Consider the following 24,107-nt stretch of genomic DNA (forward strand, 5'->3'; position numbering starts at 1 on the left):
AAGCTGGTGTAGAAGTGGTTCACTGTCTTAATGTCTCCTTGTCAACTGTCCCTGCCAATGCGTAATTCAATAAACATTTCTTTGGTGTCTTAATACATTCACAACATAGTGTCAGATATTACATATATTAAAATATACGGTACCTCAGGTCAAGGAGCCTAAAAAAATCAAAAGGGGAAGAGGCACAAACAACAGGCTTTATATAGAAACCCAGAGAGAGATTTAACTCTGAATGGAGAAAGTCAGAAGACACCATTCAAGTAATTAGTTCAAACATTCATATATGTCTTCAACTATCAAATTACATATATTGTAGTTTGCCAGACACTTTACTATACTATGGGGATTAAAAAGATGCAGTACCTTGGCTGGGCATAGTGGCTCATGCCTGTAATCCCAGCACTTTGGGAGGCTGAGGCGGGTGGATCACCTGAGGTCAGGAGTTCGAGACCAGACTGACCAACATGGAGAAACCCCGTCTCTACTAAAAATACAAAATTAGCCAGTCGTGGTGGTGGCGCATGCCTGTAATCCCAGCTACTAAGGAGGCTGTGGCAGGAGAATCGCTTGAACCCAGGAGGCAGAGGTTGTGGTAAGCCAAGATCGTGCCATTGCACTCCAGCCTGGGCAACAAGAGCGAAGCTCTGTCTCAAAAAATAAACAAATAAATAAAAATAAAAAGATGCAGCACCTCTAGGAGGTCATGGTCTAAGAGACAAAGCAAATCATATGAAACAGTTGAAAACTCCGGGACACAGGACAGGTGTAAGTATATTAAGGATACAATAGATAGACAAATGATGAAACATTTGACCTTGACTGAAGGAATTATAAAAGGCTTTAGATGAAGTTTGAAGTTAATCTTAAAGAACAGTACAAAATAAAATTACAGGGAAGAGGCTAGACAAAAAGATTTAGGTGAATCTGTGAAAGTCCCTGAATGTTGTGCTAAAGGGTTTGAATGGCATGATTGGAGACAGATGGCCCAGTCAAGAAGCTGTAACCATAGTCCAGCAGATGAGTAATGGACTGGTGAAGATACGGAAATGAATGGAATAGAAATGAAGCAACAGAGGTACTGCCTGTTTTACACTAATGATTTTCTTCCCCTTTGTTTCCCTTTCTCTGCAAGGAACAGAGTCTCTAGACGGTAAATTTTAATATCTATTACTGTCTAGAGTAGCATTCTGTTAAAAAAAAAAAATGGTGGCCGGGCGCGGTAGCTCAAGCCTGTAATCCCAGCACTTTGGGAGGCCGAGACGGGCGGATCACGAGGTCAGGAGATCGAGACCATCCTGGCTAACACGGTGAAACCCCGTCTCTACTAAAAAAATACAAAAAACTAGCCGGGCGAGGTGGCGAGCGCCGGTAGTCCCAGCTACTCGGGAGGCTGAGCCAGGAGAATGGCGTAAACCCGGGAGGCGGAGCTTGCAGTGAGCAGAGATCTGGCCACTGCACTCCAGCCTGGGTGACAGAGCTAGACTCCGTCTCAAAAAAAAAAAAAAAAAAAAAAAAAAAAAATGGCAGTGTTACATGATTAAGAGACACATGGAATCACTCTCTGAAGAGATCTGAGTAGCTTAATTTTTAAAAGGCTTTTTGTTAAAGTGAGAAAGAGCAGTAGAGGAGCAAAACCAAGGAATAAATCTTAACATGTGATAAAAGGATTTGTTACAGCTTTGAGTCCATACTGGAAACCACAGTGTGCTTGAATGTTACTACAGTCCACGGGGATGGACTTGCATCAAAAGGGACTGCTACTGAAAGCAGCAAGCATGTCAACTGAAAAAAAAACCAAATCCAACACAACCACACTCATCTAATGAAGATGCCCAAAACTATGCAGATTAATACTACACCTTAAAAAAGAATCCACAGCATACTTTCTGGTCATCATCAAATTGTTCTTTATCACTTTCTCCATCATATTTTTCAACAGGTACATCAGCCTTTTCAGGGGGTTTCAAATCTGAGAGGGAAACTTCAATCAGATTAACATTTTTTGGAGCAGTGGGTGGGAAAACGGGTTTAGGAGGGGGTTCTGTGGGTTGATTCAATTGGTCCTCATTTGGTGTCAGACATACAGTCTCTGTGACAGGCAGTGATAGGACTTCAGAGACTGTTGACTCAAAAGGTTTGATTTCCTTTTCTTCTGGATTATGTCCACGCTGTTCCAAAGTCCCTTTGGATTCCAATTCCTCCTTTTTAACTTCCTCTTTAGGTTTGGATTCCTTTAACTGAGGTTCTCCATCATCCCCAAAACATACAAATGACCTAGTCTGAATAGGAACTTGACTTGGTGAAAACCTCCTTAACCGAGGAAGGCTATCCACAGACCGAGGGGGTGTCAAGGTTCGATTCAAAGGTGTTATTTTTAACTCATTTGGCCTAGGAGTCCTTTGATTTTTAACAGAAAAAGACGCGCTTTTCCTGTTAGAAGACTGTGGAGATGGGTGAGTAGGACGAGGGGAGTCTGAGGAGAATGGTGCGATGGCTGATGACAGGCCTGCCTGCTTAGAAGGCTTAAAATCTCTAATCTGTTTCTGTGGAGAGGGTTGTGGAGGTGAAATCACCCAAGATTGCTGCTCTCTCATCTGCATTAACATCTCCTGCTGAAGTGACAAGCGTTGCATTTCTTGTTGTAGAAAATGCAGGGATGAATTTAACTTTTCAATGGATTTGGTATATTCTAAAATCTCTCCTTCATTTAAAGTTTCTTCTGAGGGGCTTGCCAGGTTCCACTGCTTCTCAGGATCAATAGGTGTAGTTGGAGACTTTAGCCATTTGGTTTGAGGATTCTCCATGCTCTCTTTTATATCTGCCAGTGACTTGCTCCTTTGTCCATCAGTTTTTTGTGATTCCTTTTCCTTTGCTCGATCAGTATATACTTTCTCATCTTCTGCACCCGCCGCTTCCTCTCGTAGAGGAGAAATCCCATCCCCTTTCTTTTTCACTACGGTAAGGAATGCTGTCCTTCCCATTTTCTGTCTCTGTTTGGTAAAAGCAGCTTCCATTTTCTTCTTCTGGGCTTCTATAGCACGCCTCTTTTCTTCTAGTTTCATCCTAAGGTGCACCATCTCAGAAGCCAAGAGCTGGGTAGTGTCCCGTCCCTGTGGAAGCCCTGTTTCTTCTGGAATTTGTGCCCAAGCAACCACATGAGGAATATTAAGTTCAGAGCCCTCTGGTGTAGTTTTTTGAGAACTGCTTCCACTACTTTTTCCATCAGTATGATTCAGTTTCCTGAACTTTTGTTCAGCAAAGCTGGTCATTTTAACTCCAGAACTAGAAGAAGCACTGCTGCCTGGCTGAGACTTGGTACTTACAGTACTTGGACAAGGACTCAAAGCTTCTCTGGTGTTGCCGGTTCGTGTATCATAATCCTGAAGAAATTTAGATGCATCATCCATGTCAGAGTCCAAGCTTACAGTATAATCTCTCAATGAAGAATCTTCATCCATAGTTTCAGGAATATCTTCCGAAGGAACATGAATTCCAGTGTCTACTTCAGTATTGTCAGTTATGGGACTCAAGGCACCTTTTGTATCAGTTATATTATCAGGACTAGACTGATTTAACTTGATATTTGAATTTAGGATACTCATTTCTTGACTATGAAGAAAGAAGCCATTAGCAATTTGGTCTGGCTGAGGTGTATGAGGAGATTTTTCAGTATCATGAATTATTTGTAATGCTTCTTCAATGCTTGGTGTCTCAATCTGATTGCCAAACTCATCTAGAAGTATTCTATTTTGTAAAGCTCCATTTGGAAGCTTGTAATGAATATTCTCATTAGAATTGAGTTCATTTGTGTTAAGGGGCACATAAGACTTGAGGTCACTGTGAGAATCTATATTAAGTTCTTCTTCAATGCTCTCCGCTTCCTCTTCTCCATTTATTGGCTTGAAGGACAAATTTTTCCTAATGTGTTTAGATACACGATTGTTGTTCAGAGTAAGTCCTTCATTACTAATAGAACGTGTGATTCCTCGGTTTGGAGTGGATCTCTGTACACTATCTTCTTTATCAAAAGAAATATCAAATGATACGCCATGCACTGATGATCTAAAAAAAAGTTAAAGAGAAAAATCCTTTAAAAATCCTAGAAATGATTTTTAGTAGCATTTAACAAGAATTATTTGAAATTACATTTCCTTTCTTTCCCCAGTTCTCATAATCATACTGTCTTCAAGGTAAGGGGAGGGCTATCTAGCTACTTTTTAAAGTTAGCCTCTTTTACCTCTCTCTCATCTGCCTATACTGCCTTTTTCAAATTTAGGAACTAATTAAAAGTTTTAGCAATTTGGTTATCAATAAAAGACACAGATGCAATTTGCATTTTTTAATAATCTGAATACACTAAAAGTAATTATCTTTGTTTACCTTTTCTCTTTGGGCCATGTCCCTATGAAGCCATCAACATAAGACATAGATGAAGACCTTCTAATTCCTCCTTCAAATGCAAAAAAGAAAAAGCCATTGAAATCACATAAAAAAATTAACTTATAGTAATTTAAGAGATTTCACGTATTTGAGGATTCATTAATAGCAATACAAATTAAGTAGGTACATAAGGAGAATTAGAGATCATTTTATCAAGAAAAGTAAGCACAGTGAAACCGATCATGCTTTTAGTGTTATAATACCCATTTTGCAGGGGGGAAAAAAAAACCCTGGATATTTGTCTATTTATATTTACTCTCAAATCATTTCCCAGGTAACCTACTTAAAAAAGTATTTTCCTAGGCTTTTTCAAATATATTACCTGAGGCTGAAGAATGAGCTTGGGGACGTGAATACCTAGAAGGCAAATGATGATGAGACTCTGTAAATGTAGCTCCTTCCCCACTGCAATGGAAAATAAATTTAAAATGTTATATTTAAGTTGTTTAATATAAATTTTAGGTAGAATGTCTTAAGTTAGAAACAACACTACCACCTCTGATTCTACATCTTAAATTTTAAAGATATAGAAACATAATATATTGTTTAAACCAAACAATGGTTGTGATTACAGTACATATCTATATATATTTTATGTCTTTTAGCCAAACAACTTAAAGTACTTTCATATACATCTCAATGTCCTTGTGAGATATGAATTACTTTCATTTTTATAAACATAAAAACTGATATATAAAAAAGTAAAATGAAACTCACCAATTTGAAATATTTTGGTCAAATTTAAATCTCTAAAAACTATAGATAAAATACACCCTAGTAAAAGACCGTGACAGCTTCTCTGCTCATGGACCTATGTTTGTATATCTCTAACAGCCAAGTGTGTGGAGTAGCTGCTGAAAACATCTTTTGCTTTGTCTGTCCTCTTCCTTTGTTTTTTTCTTTCTCATAAAATCATTATTTAGGTGCACTAACATTTGTAGATGTGGCTACATTATTCCCAGGAAGGGCAAAAATACTTCAATTCTTTCTCAAAAGTTCCACAGTGTTGGAGAACTACAATGGACCATATCAAGAGGATGAGTAGGAACCCAGAATAGCCTAGAATAATGGCTACACAATAACTTTTCAAGGAAAAGAATGTAGACATCCATCTGCATTATAAAAAGAGTGTCTGCTGGAAAAAATAGGAAAAATGAGCCACTGAGATGTCTGAGAGACAGAAAAGAGATGAGTCTTCCAGAGGACATGAATTAAAAACATTTTTCAGAAATGTGGGAGACTATCCATTTAGGTTCCTAGAAAAATTATGGAATAATCTAATCTTTGAGTGGAAAGCTTTACTTTCCACTTTAAAATTGGAATTTCAAGATTTAATAGAGCAAGAGTGATGACCTAGAACACTGAGTGTTTTCTAAATCTTTAAGGAAGGAAATGTCACTATTGACCGACCATGCCTGCTAAATTTCATATTTTTGTGTTAAGCCAAGAATTCATACAGAAATTACTTTGAATGTTTTACTCATAATTTTTAAAATGTATTTTGAATGTGTCTGAATTTCCAAAAACCCACAAAAGACATTAGTTTTAACTTAAAAAATCAGATAGATTAGGGAGTCCAAAGTCAATATATATTGTAGGTTCTAATAAACACAAATAAAAAGCTGCTTATAGGAGCTGTTGAAATACATTTTTAAACAAACTAATGTTCCTATCACATACCTGGGTGAGAAGTCAGGATTACCTAGGTATTAATATGATAGGACATTTTCACTTTGATTTCAATTTAGTTCCTAATATTATGTACTAAAGCATTAAAGATTCAATACTGTAATAAATATTCTATTGTTGTAACCCAGGGTCCTTGGGTTTTCAGGTACACACTGTGAAAAGGTACCTGCTTGTAACTGTTGCACCTTGAGGTTTTTATTGTTTCAGAAAGTTCCAGGAAGCAGCCCAACCCCACATTACAAAACAAAAACTACACAAACTGGGTGGATGCAGAGATGCCTGAGTCGGGGATGTATTACTATTACCACCCCAAAAACCCCATCCAAGGAGGAGATTATTCCGCATTTTCTATACATGCCAGTATGCAGAAGCATGACTGATGACTGCGCCTTTACTGCCTTTACTCCACCTCTACACACAATGATTGAGCTAACCAGCCTACTAAAAGCCCTATTTTCACCTTTGTTCGAGGAGGCACTGCTTTGGGGAATTATTCCCGGTGTCCTCCTTACTTGCTGCAAGTAATAAAATCCTCTTGTCTTGTTAAATCCTCCTTGGTTGTGCCTTTGGACTGTCATCTGCCAAGAGACCAAACCCACCCGTTGTGTGGGTAACACTGTGATCTCTCAACAGCTATCCTAACCAGAAAAAAAAACAGCAGGAAAAACCTTCAAAGATTTTTAAAATAAAATATGTAGAAATCCTAATAGAATTTCAAAATTTCCCTCCGAGGCCTAAGAGTTACCTATTACAGTTCTCAATTATGAACAAGTTACGCATCAAAAGTTTAGTTTTAGGTTGGTTATTGGGAATTTAGAATATATTCTCCCATCTTTTCAGTGTGGTACATATAAACATTCATTTCAGTGTATATTTCAATTTACATTTAAAACAGGCTTTAATAGGGTAAGCTAATTATAACAGTTCAAAATCCAACTGAAATTCTTAAAAACCTTATTTAATATATTATTATTTGATTTAACTAGTAAATAGAACAGAAATGGTGAAAATAAAGTCATTGTGGAGTTTACCTTGAAGGGAAGTCAGAACTACTATCTAAGATATTTCTTTTGGCAGCATTCAAGACAGGAATTGAAGGCATATCTTTTACAGGTTCAGCTGGAATAAAAGATTTTTAAAAAGACCCTCAAATTAGCATATTTCTATGAAAAATTCTGGACCATAAATCAATTTATAATAAAATTTAACTTCTATTTCCCTTTCTACGTATTGAGAAATCATAGCATAAAGTTTTCTTCTTAAATAATTTTCAAAGGGTCAAGTTTCTTTAAGCTCTTTTTGAAGTATTCAGACTTAAGTTCAAAATTTAAAAAAAAATTCTTTTTTTTTTAGATGGAGTCTCACTCTATCGCACAGGCTGGAGTGCAATGGTGTGATCTCAGCTCACTGCAACCTCCACCTCTTGGGTTCAAGTGATTCTCCTGCCTCAGCCTCCCGAGTAACTGGGACTACAGGCACCGGCCACCACACCTGGCTAATTTTTGTATTTTCAGTAGAGACGGGGTTTCACCATATTGGCCAGGCTGGTCTTGAACTCCTGACCTTGTGATCTGCCCGCTTTGGCCTCCCAAAGTGCTGGGATTACGGGTGTGAGCCACCATGCCCGGCCAAAAATTTCTTAAATTAAAAAATTCACCTGATTAAGGATAATGAGGGGGGAAAAGCCTAACATAAAATAAAGATATATATTTAAAACAAAAATAAGTTTGAGTGTTTAATTTTGTGAAAGCTTTCATAGAACTTCAGGCACACATGGTCAGCTCTGCTTCTTTATGAAATAGCTGGTATTTTGGTCAATTAGAGAAAAACAGAATTTCTTTAGAAAACAATTAAACCTGCTGGTATACTTTTATTTTTGTAAGTAACTCTGGAGGAAGACTCAATTTACTTTTTGACTTTGAGAGCTGATGCAACAGCTATTGGTATTTTGAACAGTGGGTTTCACAGGTGAAATCACAGAAAGCAATGCAGTGAAAACTCTGTTAATAATTTTAAAAAATTATACAAATATTGGTTATGAAAATTACTAAGAATATTGACTTCATTCAATGGCTTTAAGGGAGCATCTCAATTTCTTTATAGGCATGTAAAAAAGTTACATAATGTTATATAATGACACAATATTCAGAATCTGCAGTAAGAAGCTTAGCAATACTAGAATTATTGCTTATTTCACAGATTTTTGCCTGAGATGCGGTGGGCTGCCTGAAGTAACCTCACTGTACTCACTAGACTATGCCTCCCCTTTGGTTACATGTTTTTCCTCCTTCCCGATTACTTTCTCTTCTTTTATTTTTGGGAGGCTGGGTGGAGGTGGAGGTAGTGGTAGCAGTTACAAAATAACAAACTTTGGAGCCAAGGAAAGTTGCTAAGTTGTTGGGATGCACAATAATCATATTTTGTGTTGGGTGGGATAGCTATTGGTAGCAGACAGAAATGTTTCCATAAGTTATGCTGGAAGAAAGTTATTTAGTGGGCTAAGCTTATAATTTAAGATCATTTTTTCCCCTATAGAAATAAACCTCTGGGTTTTTTTTGTTTTTTGTGTTTTTTTGAGACGGTGTCTCATCTCTGTCACCCAGGCTGGAGTGCAGTGGCACGCTCTCTGCTCACTGCAACCTCTGCCTCCTGGGTTCAAGTAATTGTCTACTGTCTCAGCCTCCCAAGTAGCTGGGATTACAGGCATGCACCAATATGCCCGGCTAATTTTTGTATTTTTAGTAGAGACCAGGTTTCACCATGTTGGCCAACCTGGTTTCGAATTCCTGACCTCAGGTAATCCACCCACCTCGGCCTCCCAAAGTGCTAGAATTACAGGCATGAGCCACTGCACCCAGCCTAGAATATAAACCTCTAGTTCTATAATGGGAGCCAAGAGAAAATTGGTTTTGCTATGTGAAATTTTGCTTTACAGAAAATTTAGGAAGATTTTTTGTTCCTTATATCTAGGGGTCTTTACAGTAACCCCTTTATTTCTTACTAGTTTTATTCTTATTATATACAATCAATAGTTCATAATACTATAATAGTCACAAAATCCACTAGGTTTAAAAATCCATACAAACCTTTTTATGGTTTAATGGCAAATTCAAGTTGCAGGTTAAGGCCAAACAATAATTTGTGGGGATTCTGGGTAACACGATGTTAAAAACTAAGAATCTAAAAGGGAATAAAAGCTGGGATAGGGATAAAAGACGCAAAGAAAAGAAATGGACAGTTACAGCTAAAAGTTCCACATCATAAGACTTCAAATTCAAAGCCATTCCCTCCATTTTCTTTTTCTTCTCCTCTAACCATTTTAAAGAGGTTAGGAGAATCTATCAAGGGTAATAGCTAAAATCTAAAAAAAATTAATAGACTGCTTTCTAAAAACACAGCCAGGTGAGGTTATATCAACATTCCATTTTTTTCTGTTCAAAGGAACATTAAAAATTAAAAAGATTGATTACCTCCTTGTGGACGAATAACACGAGGCTGTACAAAAGACGGCTTCACCACTTCAAACCACCAGAACAGTTCCGCCATGAACACCAAATAATTACTCTATATAGGAAATTTAACAGAAAGCCTACATTAGGTAAAACTTAATGATAAATAGAATTTTGTTGTTTTAAACTATAGGTTTAAATCTCATTCATTCATCACTGGAGTATATTCACTACAGGCTATTAAACATGGGATGGAATATTAACTCTTGTGGGTAAAAATTATAACTACTATTCAAAACCTCTTGCTGATGATTTGCTCTATAATTCTAAAATAGTGGCCCAACTGATCTAGCAGGCATGAATACCTCTAACTGTATAGAACACTGAGATAATATATAAGGCACTTTCACTCCAAAGTAAATACAAGCAACTTAAAAAGTTATTCAATCGCCTGACACTCTAAAGAGGGGTTATCCTCTAAAGACACTCTAAAGATGGGTTATCACAAAAAATAACTAAGCTCTACTCAGATCCCTATAAATTTCTCCAAAAAGTAATCGGATGTAGTGTTAAAAAAAATATTATTATGTGGCCAGACACGGTGACCAACACCTGTAACCCCAGCACTTTGGGAAGCCAAGATGTGTGGATCACAAAGTCAAGAGTTTGAGACCAGCCTGGCCAAGAAGGTGAAACCCCGTCTCTACTAAAGATACAAAAAATTAGCCGGGTGTGGTGGCGCGTGTCTGTAATCCTAGCTACTTGGGAGTCTGAGGCAGGAGAATAGCTTGAACCCAAGAGGCAGAGGTTGCAGTGAGCCAAGATCATGCCATTGCACTCCAGCCTGGGCGACAGGGCAAGACTCCGTCTCAAAAAAAAAATAAATAAATAAGTTATATGTATGTGTTCCATAATGCTAAACTCAACAGTAATACCAGTGCTAAATAACACCAGAACTAAATTTTTCCCCTAGCTAATTTTTTAATAATTTTGAAATGTACAAAACATTATTTATACAATTAATGTATCTACCTGACTTCGAAAAGTTATTAGTAAGTCAACAACGTTACCTTTTATTATTACTATTTTAAAATGTAAATAATTTTTTAAATGGCTTAAAATTAAGAGAAGGATTAAGGGTCCTCAAAAGCACATTTCTACTACAAGTTTATATTTTAAAATGTGTATATAATAAAAGCTATAAGCATGAATAATTATTTCAATTTTAGGCATTCGCTGAATTTTTAAAAACTGTACAAAATCTGTTTTCATAACTATTTAAAATAATATGTTTTCTAAATTTTGGGTATTCGGCATTTAATAAAAGTTACTATCAAATTTATTAATATTTAATAAGTAAGGTCTTATTTCATATTAAAGTTTTTAAGACGATCTTGCATATGGTTATTTTCTAACGTCTTGCCTTCTTCCTACTTGCTAATTATGAATAATCCTTAAACTCTATATGCTCTCCATTAGAACTCATACATTCTCTTGGTTTTGTTTCTCATATTTAAGTTGGTGACTTTCAAATATCATCTCTCATCTGATAGTTCTGGAAGGCTATTGTGTATGTAGAAAGTGAAGAAAAGAGGCTGGGCACAGTGGCTCATGCCTGTAAACCCAGTGCTTGAGGAGGCTGAGGAGGGACTGCTTGAGGCCGGGAGGTTGAGACCAGCCTGGGCAACACAGCTTGTCTCTATAAAAATTTTAAAAATCAGCCATGCATGGTGGCAGAGTCCTGTCATCCTAGCTGCTTGGGAGGCTGGAGCAGGAATACAGCTTGAGCCCAGGATTTGGCTGATTATGCCACTGCACTCAAGCCTAGGTGACAGAGTGAGACCCTGTCTCTAAAAAAATAAAGTGATGAAAAGAAGAATCAAGAGTGATGACTCTTAGGTTTTTGTCTTGAGCAAGTAATAGTGAGATGGAGAGGACTGGGAGAAACAGGTAATGAAAGGAATCTAGAGTCATTGAGATGTTCGAATCTAGAGTCATTGAGATGTTCACTGGACATTTAAGTGGACCTGTCTTGTAGGTGGCTGAGTGTAAGAGTCTGGATTGTTACAGAAGATAATGCACAGCGGTGAAGAGCATTTGGTAGGTTTCTACTTTACCTTCAGTGTTTGCTTTTACTATAAATTCACAGAATTTTAGAATGTTGATATACAGATATATACTAATTGAAGCAGCCATTAAAATTTGTGACTAAAAAAAGGAATAAGAATGCTTATAATCCATAAAAGCTATGCAGTGGATCTCATCTCTGCTTCACTTCTCAGAAACTTTACAGTTTTAAAAAATGTATTTCTTATTTCAATAGGTCTTTGGGGAACAAGTGGTGTTTGGTAATATGAATAAGTTCTTTAGGTGATTTCTGAGATTCTGGTGCACCCATCACCCAAGCATCGTACACTGTACCCAGTGTGTAGTCTTTTATCCTTCACCTCACTCCCACTTTTTTCCCTGAGTCTCCAAAGTCCATTGTATCATTCTTATGCCTTTGCATCCTTATAGTTTAGTTCCCACTTATGAGTGAGAATATATGATGTTTGGTTTTCCATTCCTGAGTTACTTCACTTAGAATAATGGTCTCCAATTCCATCCAAATTGCTGTGAATGCCATTATATTCTTAATCTTACTTTTCTCTCCTACATATTTACCCTTCTCCTCTCAACAGAATCCTTCCTATTTGGCTTTTAAATATGCTCCAATCCCTCCCATCAAAATAAAGGAAACAAAACCTTCACTCAATAACTATTCTCTAGTTTCTCCTCCCTCCCATCTTTTTACCTCTTCACAAACTTCTTTTAGGAGCAGGCCTCTACTGACACTCTCCATTTCATCACTTTTACTCTCTAATCTACTTCAGTCTTGGCACTGAATCACATCATTCCCCTAACAGCAATTGCTCGAGTCACCAATGATGTACATATGTTGCAAAATCAAACAGATTTCCCATCTTACCTGACCTCTCAGCTGCATTTGATATTCCTGATCTCACCCCTCTTTGAAACACTGCCATGCCTATGTCCAGCAGCTACTAAATGATTCTCAAATGTACTGACTGCACTTATATATGCAGTGGCCTACGGAGCATTTTCTTTTGGATATCTCAAAGGCCTATGTCCAAAATTGAAATAGTGACCTTCCCAACAAATGTGATCTTACTGCAGTCCTATCTCAATGAATGGCACCACTATCCCTGTGTGCAAACCAGAAACCTAGGAGTCATCCTTGACACATTCTTCCTTCTCCCATGTCCAATTCATCAACCAAAGCATGCAGATTTTGCATTTTAAATATTTCTGGAATTCATCGACTTCTCTCCACCATAACTGCTCTGATTCAAATGTTTTTGCCTTGTTTGGAACACAATAGCTTTTTCTTTGGCTTGCTAAGAAAACAAACTTTTCAAAATGCAACTCTCTTTCCATTGCTCTTGAGGTAAAGGGAATCTTACTATGGCTTACAAGAGGATACTTGGTAGAGTCCCTTTTTCTCTTTCCACATTTATCTATTACTATATTCTCCAGGGTTCCTCATCTTACCCTCCAGATTATAAGGTCTAAAAAGACGAAGCTTATGCTCATCATTATATCTTCAGTGTTTAAAACAGTGTCTGGCACATGATAGATGCTCAGTAAATATTTATTAAATGAATGTACAAATGAATGAATCTACACATTAAAAAAAACACCAGTCAGTAAAACATCAAAACACTGACAGAATATTTCTGGGTAATAAGATTACTGTGATTTATATTTTTTCTTTACACTTATCTTTATGGTATGCTTTCTAAAGCCAAAGTATAAAATTGGTTTTTAAGTACTGGTGCTAGGTTACATTTTACTACTGCAGTTAACTGAAAGCTGACTATATTTTGAAAAAATACTGCTTAAGAGCTCAATAAATTATCTGTTGACAGAAAATAAGTTAATATTTTAAGGACTTTGGTAAGACAGCCATCCTAATAACATAATTGTACTGTTTGGCCACAAGGTGTCAGTACAGTAAGAAATAATTTTCCCAGTGATTAAAGCTCATGAATATTACGTCCTTCTGAGTTTAAGACAGGGTCTTGGTTTGTCACTAAGTTTGGAGTGTAGTCATGCAACCAGGGCTCACTGCAGTCTCAGCCTCCTAGGTTCAAGCAATCCTCCAACATCAACCTCCTGAGTAGCTGGTACTACAGTGTGTGCCATTACGCCTGGCTAACTTTATTTTCTGTAAAGACAAAGGTTTCACTATGTTGCCCAGGGTGGTCTCAAACTCCTGGACTGAAGTGATCCTCTTGCCTTGTCCTCCCAAAGTGCTGGGATTATAGGCAAGAGCCACCGCACCTGGCCTAAAGTTTTTATATTGTAGTTCAGTGTTTCATAAATTAATATGACTCAATTAGAAAACATTTCTGATTTCTTAACTGACTTTATATTATTAACTCACATAAAATACAACACTAACATTACTAAAATAATATCTGGAGGATAAGAAATAATTCTTGAAGTATTAAAAATAATAGTATTCATAACACAACTTAATTTTCAAAATTGGGAATGGAATGGAATGATTTTCAAAAATCTCTTCATGATGATGATTTTCTTTTTTTGAGACATAGTCTTATTCTGTCACCCAGGCTGGAATGCAGTGGTGCCATCTCAGCTCACTGCAACCTCTGCCTCCCAGGTTCAAGTGATTCTCCTGCCTCAGCCTCCCAAGTAGCTGCGATTACAGGCGCACGCCACTACGCCTGGCTGATGTTTGTATTTTTAGTAGAGGTGAGGTTTCACCATGTTGGCCAGGTTGGTGTCGAACTCCTGGCCTCAGTGATCTGCCCACCTCAGCCTCCCCCGCTCGGCCATGATTATTATTTTTAACATTTAACATCAATGTAAATAAAACATATTCAACTTAAAATTAAGAAAATAATACTACCCATGTGAAATTTTATTCTTTTAACACAATCTGACAGCATACATTAGCCAACAGTCAAAGGACAATAAAGGTGACAAACTTCAAATAGTCTGATAACTACAGAATAATTATATTTAATCTAGTGAGAATAAACAAACTAAATTTCAATTTAATGCTCAATGATTCATTGTACACATAAAAATACACAAGGATACCACATCATTTAACTATACATATCATATATTTATGCATAATGGTAGTTAAATAGTACATAATGTTACTTTTCAATTAATTCTTTAATTCAAAAATTAAAAATTAAAAATTCCTTAAGAAAAAGTAAGCATTATTTATAAAGATATCTTACTATTTGTAAGCATTGTTATTGTAAGAAACATTTAATGGCTTATTCTCTATTTTGCAAACATTAAGACAACAGATCGAGTTTGTAAATGACTTTTTTTTTTTCTTTTTTTGAGACAAGGCCTGGCTCTGTTGCCCAGGCTAGTGTGCAGTGGCGTGATCTCAGCTCACTGCAACCTCCGCCTTCCAGACTCAAAATTCTCCCACCTCAGCCTCCCGAGTAGCTGGGAACACAGGCACATGCCACGACACCCAGCTAATTTTTGTATTTATTGTAGGGATGGGGTTTCACCATGTTGCCCAGTCTGGTCTTGATCTCCTGAGCTCAAGCTATCTGCCCACCTCTTCCTCCCAAAGTGCTGGGATTATAGGCACAAGTCACTACACCTGGCCAATTCTATACATGACTTTAAGTGTGGCTTTGCACTATAAAAGAAACTTGTAGTTAATAGTATATTAAAAAACGAAATAAGGAGAAAAAAATCAAAAACTTTTTTCAAAAGCTCTTTTGACTGATATAGTTAATCTATAAGCTTAAAGTTGCTAGGTCATTTATATATCTTGTTCTATGGTTCTTTATTTTTAAAATTTTATTTATTTTTTGAGACAGGGTCTTGCTCTGTTGCCCAGGCTGGAGTGCAGTGGCATGATCATCACTCGCTGCAGCCTCAACCTCCCGGGCTTAAGCAATCCTCCCACCTTGTCCTCCCAAAGTACTGGGATTACAGGCATGAGTCACTGTGCCCAGCTTTTTTGTTTGTTTTTTAAAAATACATATTTTAACAAAGCAAAGGGGAAAAAAGAATAATTTAATTTACCTTTATGGATGAAGCAGCATAGAGCATATCTTCCAGAGTGAAATGGCAACACTGGTTCAAGTATTCTTGGCAAAATTCTTGAATCAGCTGCAGATTATACAGGCTATCAGCCAAAGACATAGTTTCTTTCAAACAAATATCTTCAAATAAGAAAAGAGCAAGGTGGTGACTTTGGATTAATTTGATAATAAATATTTCATATCCATCTTGTAATCAGTACAAATACACAACTCTGGTTAACAAACATACATTTATAAATATAGAAGTCATTATACATTAAGACTTAGAAATCAGGCACTATTTTTTTGAACTATCTCCCTCAGAATTACACATAAGTGTTCTTTTTTTTTAAAAAAAAATCTTCATTACTTATTAAATAATATTGTCTTTTCTTTTGAGACAAGATCCCACCCTGTCACCTAGGCTGCAGTACAAAATAATATTGTCTTAAATATTGGTTATCATCTGTCTACAGTTCAGAAATATAACACTGGAACACTTACCCTCTAATCTGACAACATCGGGACAGTAAAAATGAATAAGGGCAGCTAATGCACAGCCATCTGTCCCATCCTTCAACAAATTTTCTACCAATGGAATGCAAGGCAGTTGCTTAAGTAATGTTTGCTCTTTCCTATAACGAGCCTAAAATATATAAAAAAAAAAAAAAAAACCATGAAAATAAGTAAGTACCAAGCAACACACACGAAAAAAATCAGTACCGTAAATTCTAATGTATCAGTAATAAAATAAATCATGAGAAATGAGACCACTCACCAATATTCCTTTTTTTTCTAAATAACAGTAGGTATCACCACAGTTAAATACACAGCAACAACAGCTATAGTTTTGAAGCTCAATACTTAATATACTGCTAATTTATACTATGTGACATTTAGCTTAAATATTTAAATATAAAAGCATCACAAAACAGATTTTGAACACTTTGTATCCAAATAATTCTGTTCTTTTGAAGATAATAAAATTCATCCACTTTAATTCAGACTTAATTTAGACGGAAAATTCTTATACAGGAAGAGCAAGAATACTATTCAAGCAGAAAGAGTTATCAAAATGAGGGGGAAGGTATAAGAATATACTATTCTTAAAAGAAATTTGAGGAACTGGAATAGTATCACCAAGACATTCTGGGTTATTATTTGAATGTTGAGGAAACACAAATAGTTAACAACTTTGAAAGTGAAAAAACACCCTCCCAACTTAGGTTTCATTAATAATTGAGCAAGTATACGGGTTCTTGCTCCCCCTCAGAAAAAGAGAGGAAACCTTTGTTTTCTAAAGATTATTTGGTGTGGCTAGATAGAATTTTTTAAAATAGTTCTCTAAAAAATGAGACATGCTGTAAAAGTAGTCTTAAGAGAATGAATTCAGATCCTGGTTCAGATCCTGGTTCTGCCACTTACTAGTTTTGTGATCTTGGACAAGTTACTTAAACTCTCATTTCTCATTTTCCCATTTGTAAACGGGTAATAATAGTACCCACTTCATAGAACCACTGGAAGATTAAGTAAGATGATGGACACAAAGTGCTATGCATCCTGCTGGGCACATAGCAAGCAATCAATAAAGGTTAGCTATTATTAGTTGTTAACTCTTCTAAAGCCAAGTAAAATAATGCTGAAGATTTAGTGAATGTACACACTAAAGTATTTTACTAGCAAAATATATAACATAAGTTACTGGTATTTTTTTAAGGTTATCGAAACTATTTTTTCTTCTAATTCCATCCAAATTGGTCATCTCTATATTTTAGAACTAAAATATAATTATGAGATAAAACACTTTCGTGAGAATAAAAATAGAAAAACAAAAATTTATTGAAAGAGAATATCTAACATTTGGTAGTGAAGTTAGATTTCTTTTCAATGCTATCTCTCAGAAAAGCATCAGTATTAATGAAGGAGATACTTATTCCTGGATTTCTCTCACTGGCTACCCAAGGACAAAATTAATGGAACATGTTTTCCTCTTGAAGATTTCTGAAGGTTCTTATTAATTAGTGCATAATAAACTCTGTATTTAAGAATACATCCCTAATTCAGGGAGTAACCACATTCAGAAAAAAATTATTTGCAGTACTATACAGATTCTTTAATTGATTATGAATTTAATATAACATAATCCTTAGAAAAATTCCTCACTTTGCAGCTAAGAGACTGTTTAAAATCAACCATGGGGAGGGAAGAAGAAGGAAGAAAGAAAAAAGAAATCAACCAGCACAGTGGTATCTTCTAGACTTAAGCTACCGTTCTCACAATTAGTACTGTTCCAGATCCTTACATGCTTTTTCTTCAGTTATCTGGGATCAAAATAGTCTGCCTCTTGGACATCCTCGAAATTGGTCTGGGACTAGTAGTTTGTTTTTAGCCTATGACCTGAATTGGACTAAGCCAAGCACTCAGGGTCATGGAACAAAGAACTGAATTACGTGATTTGTTCTACTCCCTCCTGCAAAGTAGCACTTTGGCACAAGGTGTGTGCAAACAGGCACATGTATGCATGCACACACACACACATATACACACAGCTTTATATGACATTAGCAATAAGTATCTATGGTTTAGACAAGACAATCAGAGAATTATGGATGGGATGCTAAAACATTTTCCTAAAGATTGTATTCTAGAAGATATATTAGGTAAATCAACTTTAAATCTTGAGATTATGTCCAGCTCTCAGAAGGTTCATCTGTAATTCATGAAAAAGTCTTTTGTACTTGAACATGCTATTTGCTTTATAAACTCATTGCATGGAAACATGCCCTTTCTTTCTGCAAATGTAGAAGTTTGGCATTTAGAAAGAACACCCTATAATTCAGCATTATTATATATTTCTTTTCCTTTTTTTTTTTTTTTTTTAAAAAAAGAGATAGCATCTCACTTTATTAGCCAGGCTGGAGTGCAGTGGCACAATCATGGCTCACTGCAGCCTCGATCTCCTGGTCTTAGGTGATTTTCCCACCTCAGCCTCTTGAGTAGGTGAAACCACAAGTGTGTACCACTATGCTTGCCTCATTTTTGTATTTTTTGTAGAGACGGGGTTTTGCCAAGTTGCCCAGGCTGGTCTCGAACTCCTGCGCTCAAGGGATTCACCTATCTTGGCCTCTCAAAGTGTTGGATTATGCACATGAGGCACCGCATCCAGTCATTATGGTATATTTCTAAATTAGAGTTTTATTCTTGAGGGTGTAAAATAGTTCTTAAGTGGTTTAACACACCCATCCCCATATTTAAATCTGAAAGATCAATCTTTAAGTCAAATCAGAATTTAATATGGTTTTGGTCCACTATTGGTAAGGTCACAGAAAACTTTCTGCTTTTTTAATCACACAAAAAGTGAAGTGTCATCTATAATTCAAGCTGAAAAGGAACTACTTCTGTCAAAAAGATAATTTTTTAAAACTAGAGATGGGGGTTCAATATATGTTGTCCAAGATGGTCTTGAACTCCTGGGCTCAAGGAATCCTCCCACACTGGCCTCTCAAAGTACTGGGATTACAAGCGTGAGCAACCACACTCAAGCACAAAGATGATTTTTAAATGCAGGCAATTTATTCGTGCAATTCAAATTAATATTTATTAAATTATTTAAATTAATGAGAAGCTACATTGTACTTTTTTTTTTTTTTTTTTTGAGATGGAGTTTCGCTCTTATTGCCCAGGATGGAGTGCAATGGAGTGATCTCAGCTCACTGCAACCTCTGCCTCCCAGGTTCAAGCGATTCTCCTGCCTCAGCCTCCCGAGTAGCTGGGATTACAGGCATGAGCCACTACACCCAGCTAATTTTGTATTTTTAGTAGAGATGGGGTTTTTCCATGTTGGTCAGGCTGGTCTCGACTTCCTGATCTCGTCATCTGCCCGCGCTGGCCTCCCAAAGTGTTGGGATTACAGGCATGAGCCACCGCACCTGGCCCATAAGTTTTTTTTTTAACCTACTTACTGATAGTCTGTGAATACTGCCAAGATTAGTAATAGGATGTTTACCCTTTAAATTATTTTTAGAACTTCTGATCTAAACCTTGGCTATATCTTTTATCTTTCCATTTTACATCACCAAATACCTTAAAATCCAATCTCTATTCAGTGACTAACAGAATTACACGAAACGACTTTACCAGCATGACATAAACAATACCATTCTACAATCACAATTCTGGAGAGCGAACTGAAGTAGCTGAACAAACTTACTGGAACCAGTTTCCAAAACCATTTGGAAGGAGACTTCAGAGGAAGCAGCGGGAAAAAAGGGGAAAGCAAAAGGTAAAGGGAAAATTCATCAGAATTATCTTCAATTAACAAATTATAGTAAAGCTTCTGATAGTGGAGTTCCAAGTTTATAGTTCTCATAACATTTCATATGTTAATTAATACTTTAGTTAAAAATATATAGGTTCCTAATGATAAAGACCACCATCTTCTCCTGTCTCTCTCCTCTCCCCATACAGATATTCATTTTAGGATACCTAGAATATGCTGTATACTTTAGCAGCAAAAAATTTTATTTCTGAGTTTTGGAAACATATGTCATACTAAAAAATAAATCTATGTCACGAAAGGGAAGTAAAAAGATTCTACAGCTAGGTTTGCAATCGTAATTCTTAGGTATTAGTAGACTGTATCTGATAAGGCAATATTCCCCAAAAAGCAAAGTAGAAAGATAATTTCAATAAAAACAAGTATAAAGCAAAGAATAATGTAGTAGAATATACCAAGATTATCATTTATTTCACTATATAAAAAGTTTCTTTTAATTAATGGAAAAAAACGTAGTTGGCAATTGTTACCAGTTAAGATTTTTGTAAGTGTCTAAAGCAAGTAACTACTCACACAAAGAGAATATAAATGTTATTGAATTTACTATCCAGGGCTGAAAAATGAATATAATGAACTCATAATTTCAGATAACATGAATTAATCATTTGTGTTATCTTTGTATCTGCTAAAAAAACTTCTGGCTCTGAATAAATATTTGTTGAAGTGAACTAAAGTAAATAGGATCTGAGTTAAAATTCATATTCAAAATTTTTATGTAGAAAGCTTTTCCTGTATAAATTAACAGAAAAATAAGATTATTTAGAAAAATAATATAAATAAGGTATTTTCAAGAACTTTAAGAATTAAAAAATGTCACCTGAAGAATCAGAAACATACCAGCTTCCTATATATAAGCAACATTTCTAATAAATTTTTCTTATAGCACCACGAAGAACAGCCTCAACAATTTTGTGGCATGTATTTTAATCTTCCATTTAACTGAATGTTTTTGGCAGCTGCAGTTACAATAGCCACAAAAAGTACAAGAGCAGGACCAAAGAGCAGGAAGCCACTGAAAACGTGTCAGGGTTTCCAATTTGTAACAGAAATTTTAAAGACAAGGATTTTTTTGTTTTCTAGACTAGAAGAACCCATTAAATAGAAACTGGTAATAACAAGAAATTATTGTGGACTATTCATAACAGCAGGTGTACAAAGGAGTCTGCAGTGGTTACGGTTATTCCATATTTCTTGTAAAATATGCAATAATTGGACTTTGTTACTAATTCAGACTGCTCTGGCCTTTCTCTTGCCCCTCCATTGATCTAAACTGGTAACAGCAATCTTCTTAGGGGAAAAAGGAAAACCACAGATTGGCTGTGTGAAGGAAATTTAACTAAAAAGAGTAAATGTACTAAAAGAAAAAATAAATATTTATACTACACACACTTACATACTTATGGTTCAAAAAGCTCAAATACATAGCATCAGTTCCTTGCTGAAGAGTAACTCCATTTCTGAAGTGATCAGCAACTATCCTTTGGTTTTCAGGGAAGAATTAGGCAAACTGCAACATCAAATTCTGTTTTAAGATGTAAATAACCATGAGGACAAAGGGTTTTGTTTTGTTTTGTTTTTTTCTCTCTCTCTCTGTTTCCTTTTTATCAGGACCACCAAGGAAGAAACAAAGGGTTTTTTAAAAACCATGGATAACAGGTGAAAAAACTTTTATTAAGCTTCCACTGACAAAGGGGCCAACCTAGGCAGTTCAGATTTTCTGGAATAGTTCTAATTTCAAGTATTCCTTTCAACTGTCTTTATAATACATGCTTGGCTCACCCTAAATTTTGGCTAGTTGTTTTAGGACTTGCCATTAATACTCTTCAAATAATACTCTTCCTCTGGGTATCTACAATATTCTGGAAAGGTAGGATAATTCCTGAACTACTTCTGGGTGCTCTCAGGCCATTCCAGGAGGTTATTGGTTTGGTGTGGTCTTTATCAGAGACCTCAAAGAGTTGGGGTCAGGGAGTTAATCATGGCTGTGACTTGCCACTGCATGACTTGTTAATTTGTTAGATTTAATCTTTTTTTTTTTTTTGAGAGACAGTCTCCCTCTGTCACCCAGGGTGGAGGGCAGTGGAGCTATCTCAGCTCACTGCAACCTCCGCCTCCCAGGTTCAAACGATTCTCCCACCTCAGCCTCCCAAGTAGCTGGGACAACAGGCATGCACCACCGTACTTGGCTAATTTTTGTATTTTTTGGTAGAGACAGGTTTTCACCATGTTGGCCAGGCTGGTCTTGAACTCCTGACCTCAAGTGAACCTCCCACCTAGGCCTCCCAAAGTGCTGGGATTACAAGTGTGAGCCACCACGCCCAACCATTAGACTTAATCTCTTAGCTGTTGTAGATCCAAAAGTTGTGTAGAATCGCTGATGGAATATAAAATGGTACAAACTATTTTGGAGGGGATTTTGTCAATATTTAACAAAGCTACATACAGTATACATTTACCCCTCAATCTAGCAGTCCAACTTCTAGGAAATGTACCTTGAAAATACATATCCAAAATACAAAAGGCCACATATAACATTATTCTGTGCGGCACAATCTGCAATAGCAAGACACTGGAAACTACTTAAATGCCTACACATAGGTATGTAGTTGAAGAAACTATGGCACATATTCACAAGGGAGCACTATGCTGCTTTAAGAAATAACGATAGGCTGGGCACGGTAGCTCACATCTGTAATCCCAGCACTTTGGGAGGCCAAGGCGGGTAGATCACGTGGTCAGGAGATCGAGACCAGCCTGGCCAATATGGTGAAACCCCGTCTCCACTAAAAAAAAATACAAAGATTAGCCAAGTGTGGTGGCGCTCTTCTGTAGTCCCAGTTACTCTAGAGGCTGAGGTAGAAAAATGGCTTGAACCTGGGAGGCAGAGGTTGCAGTGAACCGAGATTGTGCCACTGCACTCCAGCCTGGGTGACAGAGCGAGACTCCGTCAAAAAAAAAAAAAAAAAAAAAAGAAAGAAAGAAAAGAAAAGATCTCTAGGGACTGTACTGAATGATTTCCAGGATATACAGTTACTGAAAAGAGCAAACTGCAAAAGAATAAGTTACGTTTTGTGTTAGAAAGGAGGAGAAACAAACATGCACATATGTGTTTGGTCCATTTAGAAGGGCTGGTGGGAAGTACATGTGGAATAAGTAAGGGGTAGAAGAGATAGGGGAGGGAGTAATACTTCTCTGAGTATACCATTTATACAGTTCTGATTTTTGGAATGATGTCAATGTTCTACACAGTCAAAAAACAAAAGTTAACAAGGATGGTGTCAAAAAAGATCAGTAAAATGGAATGAATACAGAAACCAGTTAACATAAATGTATTTCAAAGGAATAATATAACCACAATGAAGGTGGGGGCAGAGGGAAACCACTTAAGAACACAGTAGTTTGACTATATACTATTAGTCTAAAAAAAAAATTGCAAACAAATCTTAAACTCTTCTTAGCTTTTTAGAATTTTTTTTGAGACAGAGTCTCACTCTGTCACCTAGGCTGGAGTAAACTGGCACGATCTCGGCTCACTGCAAACTCTGCCTCCCAGGCTCAAGCAATTCTCCTGCCTCAGCCTCCCAAGTAGCTGGGATTATGGATGCATGCCAACAGACCTGGCTAATTTTTGTATTTTTGGTAGAGATGGGATTCACCATGTTGGCCAGACTGGTCTCGAACTTCTGACCTTAAGTGATCCACCTGCCTCAGCCTCCCAAAGTGCTGGGATTATAGGCATGAGCCACCACGCCCGGCCAGTAGGTTTATGTTTCATATTGGTATAACAATTCTGAAACTACTGTATATGTATTGTAGGATTGAGCAAATAAGTAAAATACATGAATGCTCTTGGGAGCCTGAGTTCTCACTGTGGAAGGGGAAGTCCCGTGTGGAATAGGGGAAGCCAGGAAGAACTCTGTGGAGTTTGATTGGAACTGGAGGTTTATATATGAACTCATGTTTGTGTATTTTTAAAATTTTATTTCTGAACTCTATCTACTGAAATAGGGCCTAGAAGTAATGATATTCATGTAGCAATTAGCCACTTAGTGCCCAGATTTTACAGTTGCTAAATACTGTTTTCCATAAAAAAGAATTAAG

General features: G+C 36.6%; 1 protein-coding gene across 2 annotated transcripts in view; it reads right to left on the reverse strand.

Annotated features, from left to right (window-relative positions):
• Positions 1–24,107, reverse strand: part of CAMSAP2 (calmodulin regulated spectrin associated protein family member 2) — a 115,512-nt gene that overhangs the window by 8,929 nt on the left and 82,476 nt on the right. Inside the window, exons 5-12 of one of the 2 annotated variants that reach the window (XM_007989015.3) lie at positions 19,881–19,913; positions 16,175–16,316; positions 15,672–15,811; positions 9,600–9,693; positions 7,161–7,248; positions 4,763–4,845; positions 4,381–4,450; positions 1,860–4,062 (exon numbers count right to left, since the gene is read on the reverse strand). In XM_007989015.3, the coding sequence (XP_007987206.3) occupies positions 1,860–4,062; positions 4,381–4,450; positions 4,763–4,845; positions 7,161–7,248; positions 9,600–9,693; positions 15,672–15,811; positions 16,175–16,316; positions 19,881–19,913 (2,853 nt within the window). The remainder of the gene's footprint in view (positions 1–1,859; positions 4,063–4,380; positions 4,451–4,762; positions 4,846–7,160; positions 7,249–9,599; positions 9,694–15,671; positions 15,812–16,174; positions 16,317–19,880; positions 19,914–24,107) is intronic. The other variant, XM_007989016.3, reaches the window with a different exon arrangement.

This window comes from Chlorocebus sabaeus, chromosome 25 (genome assembly GCF_047675955.1).
Source record: "Chlorocebus sabaeus isolate Y175 chromosome 25, mChlSab1.0.hap1, whole genome shotgun sequence".
Taxonomy (NCBI): Eukaryota; Metazoa; Chordata; class Mammalia; order Primates; family Cercopithecidae; genus Chlorocebus; species Chlorocebus sabaeus.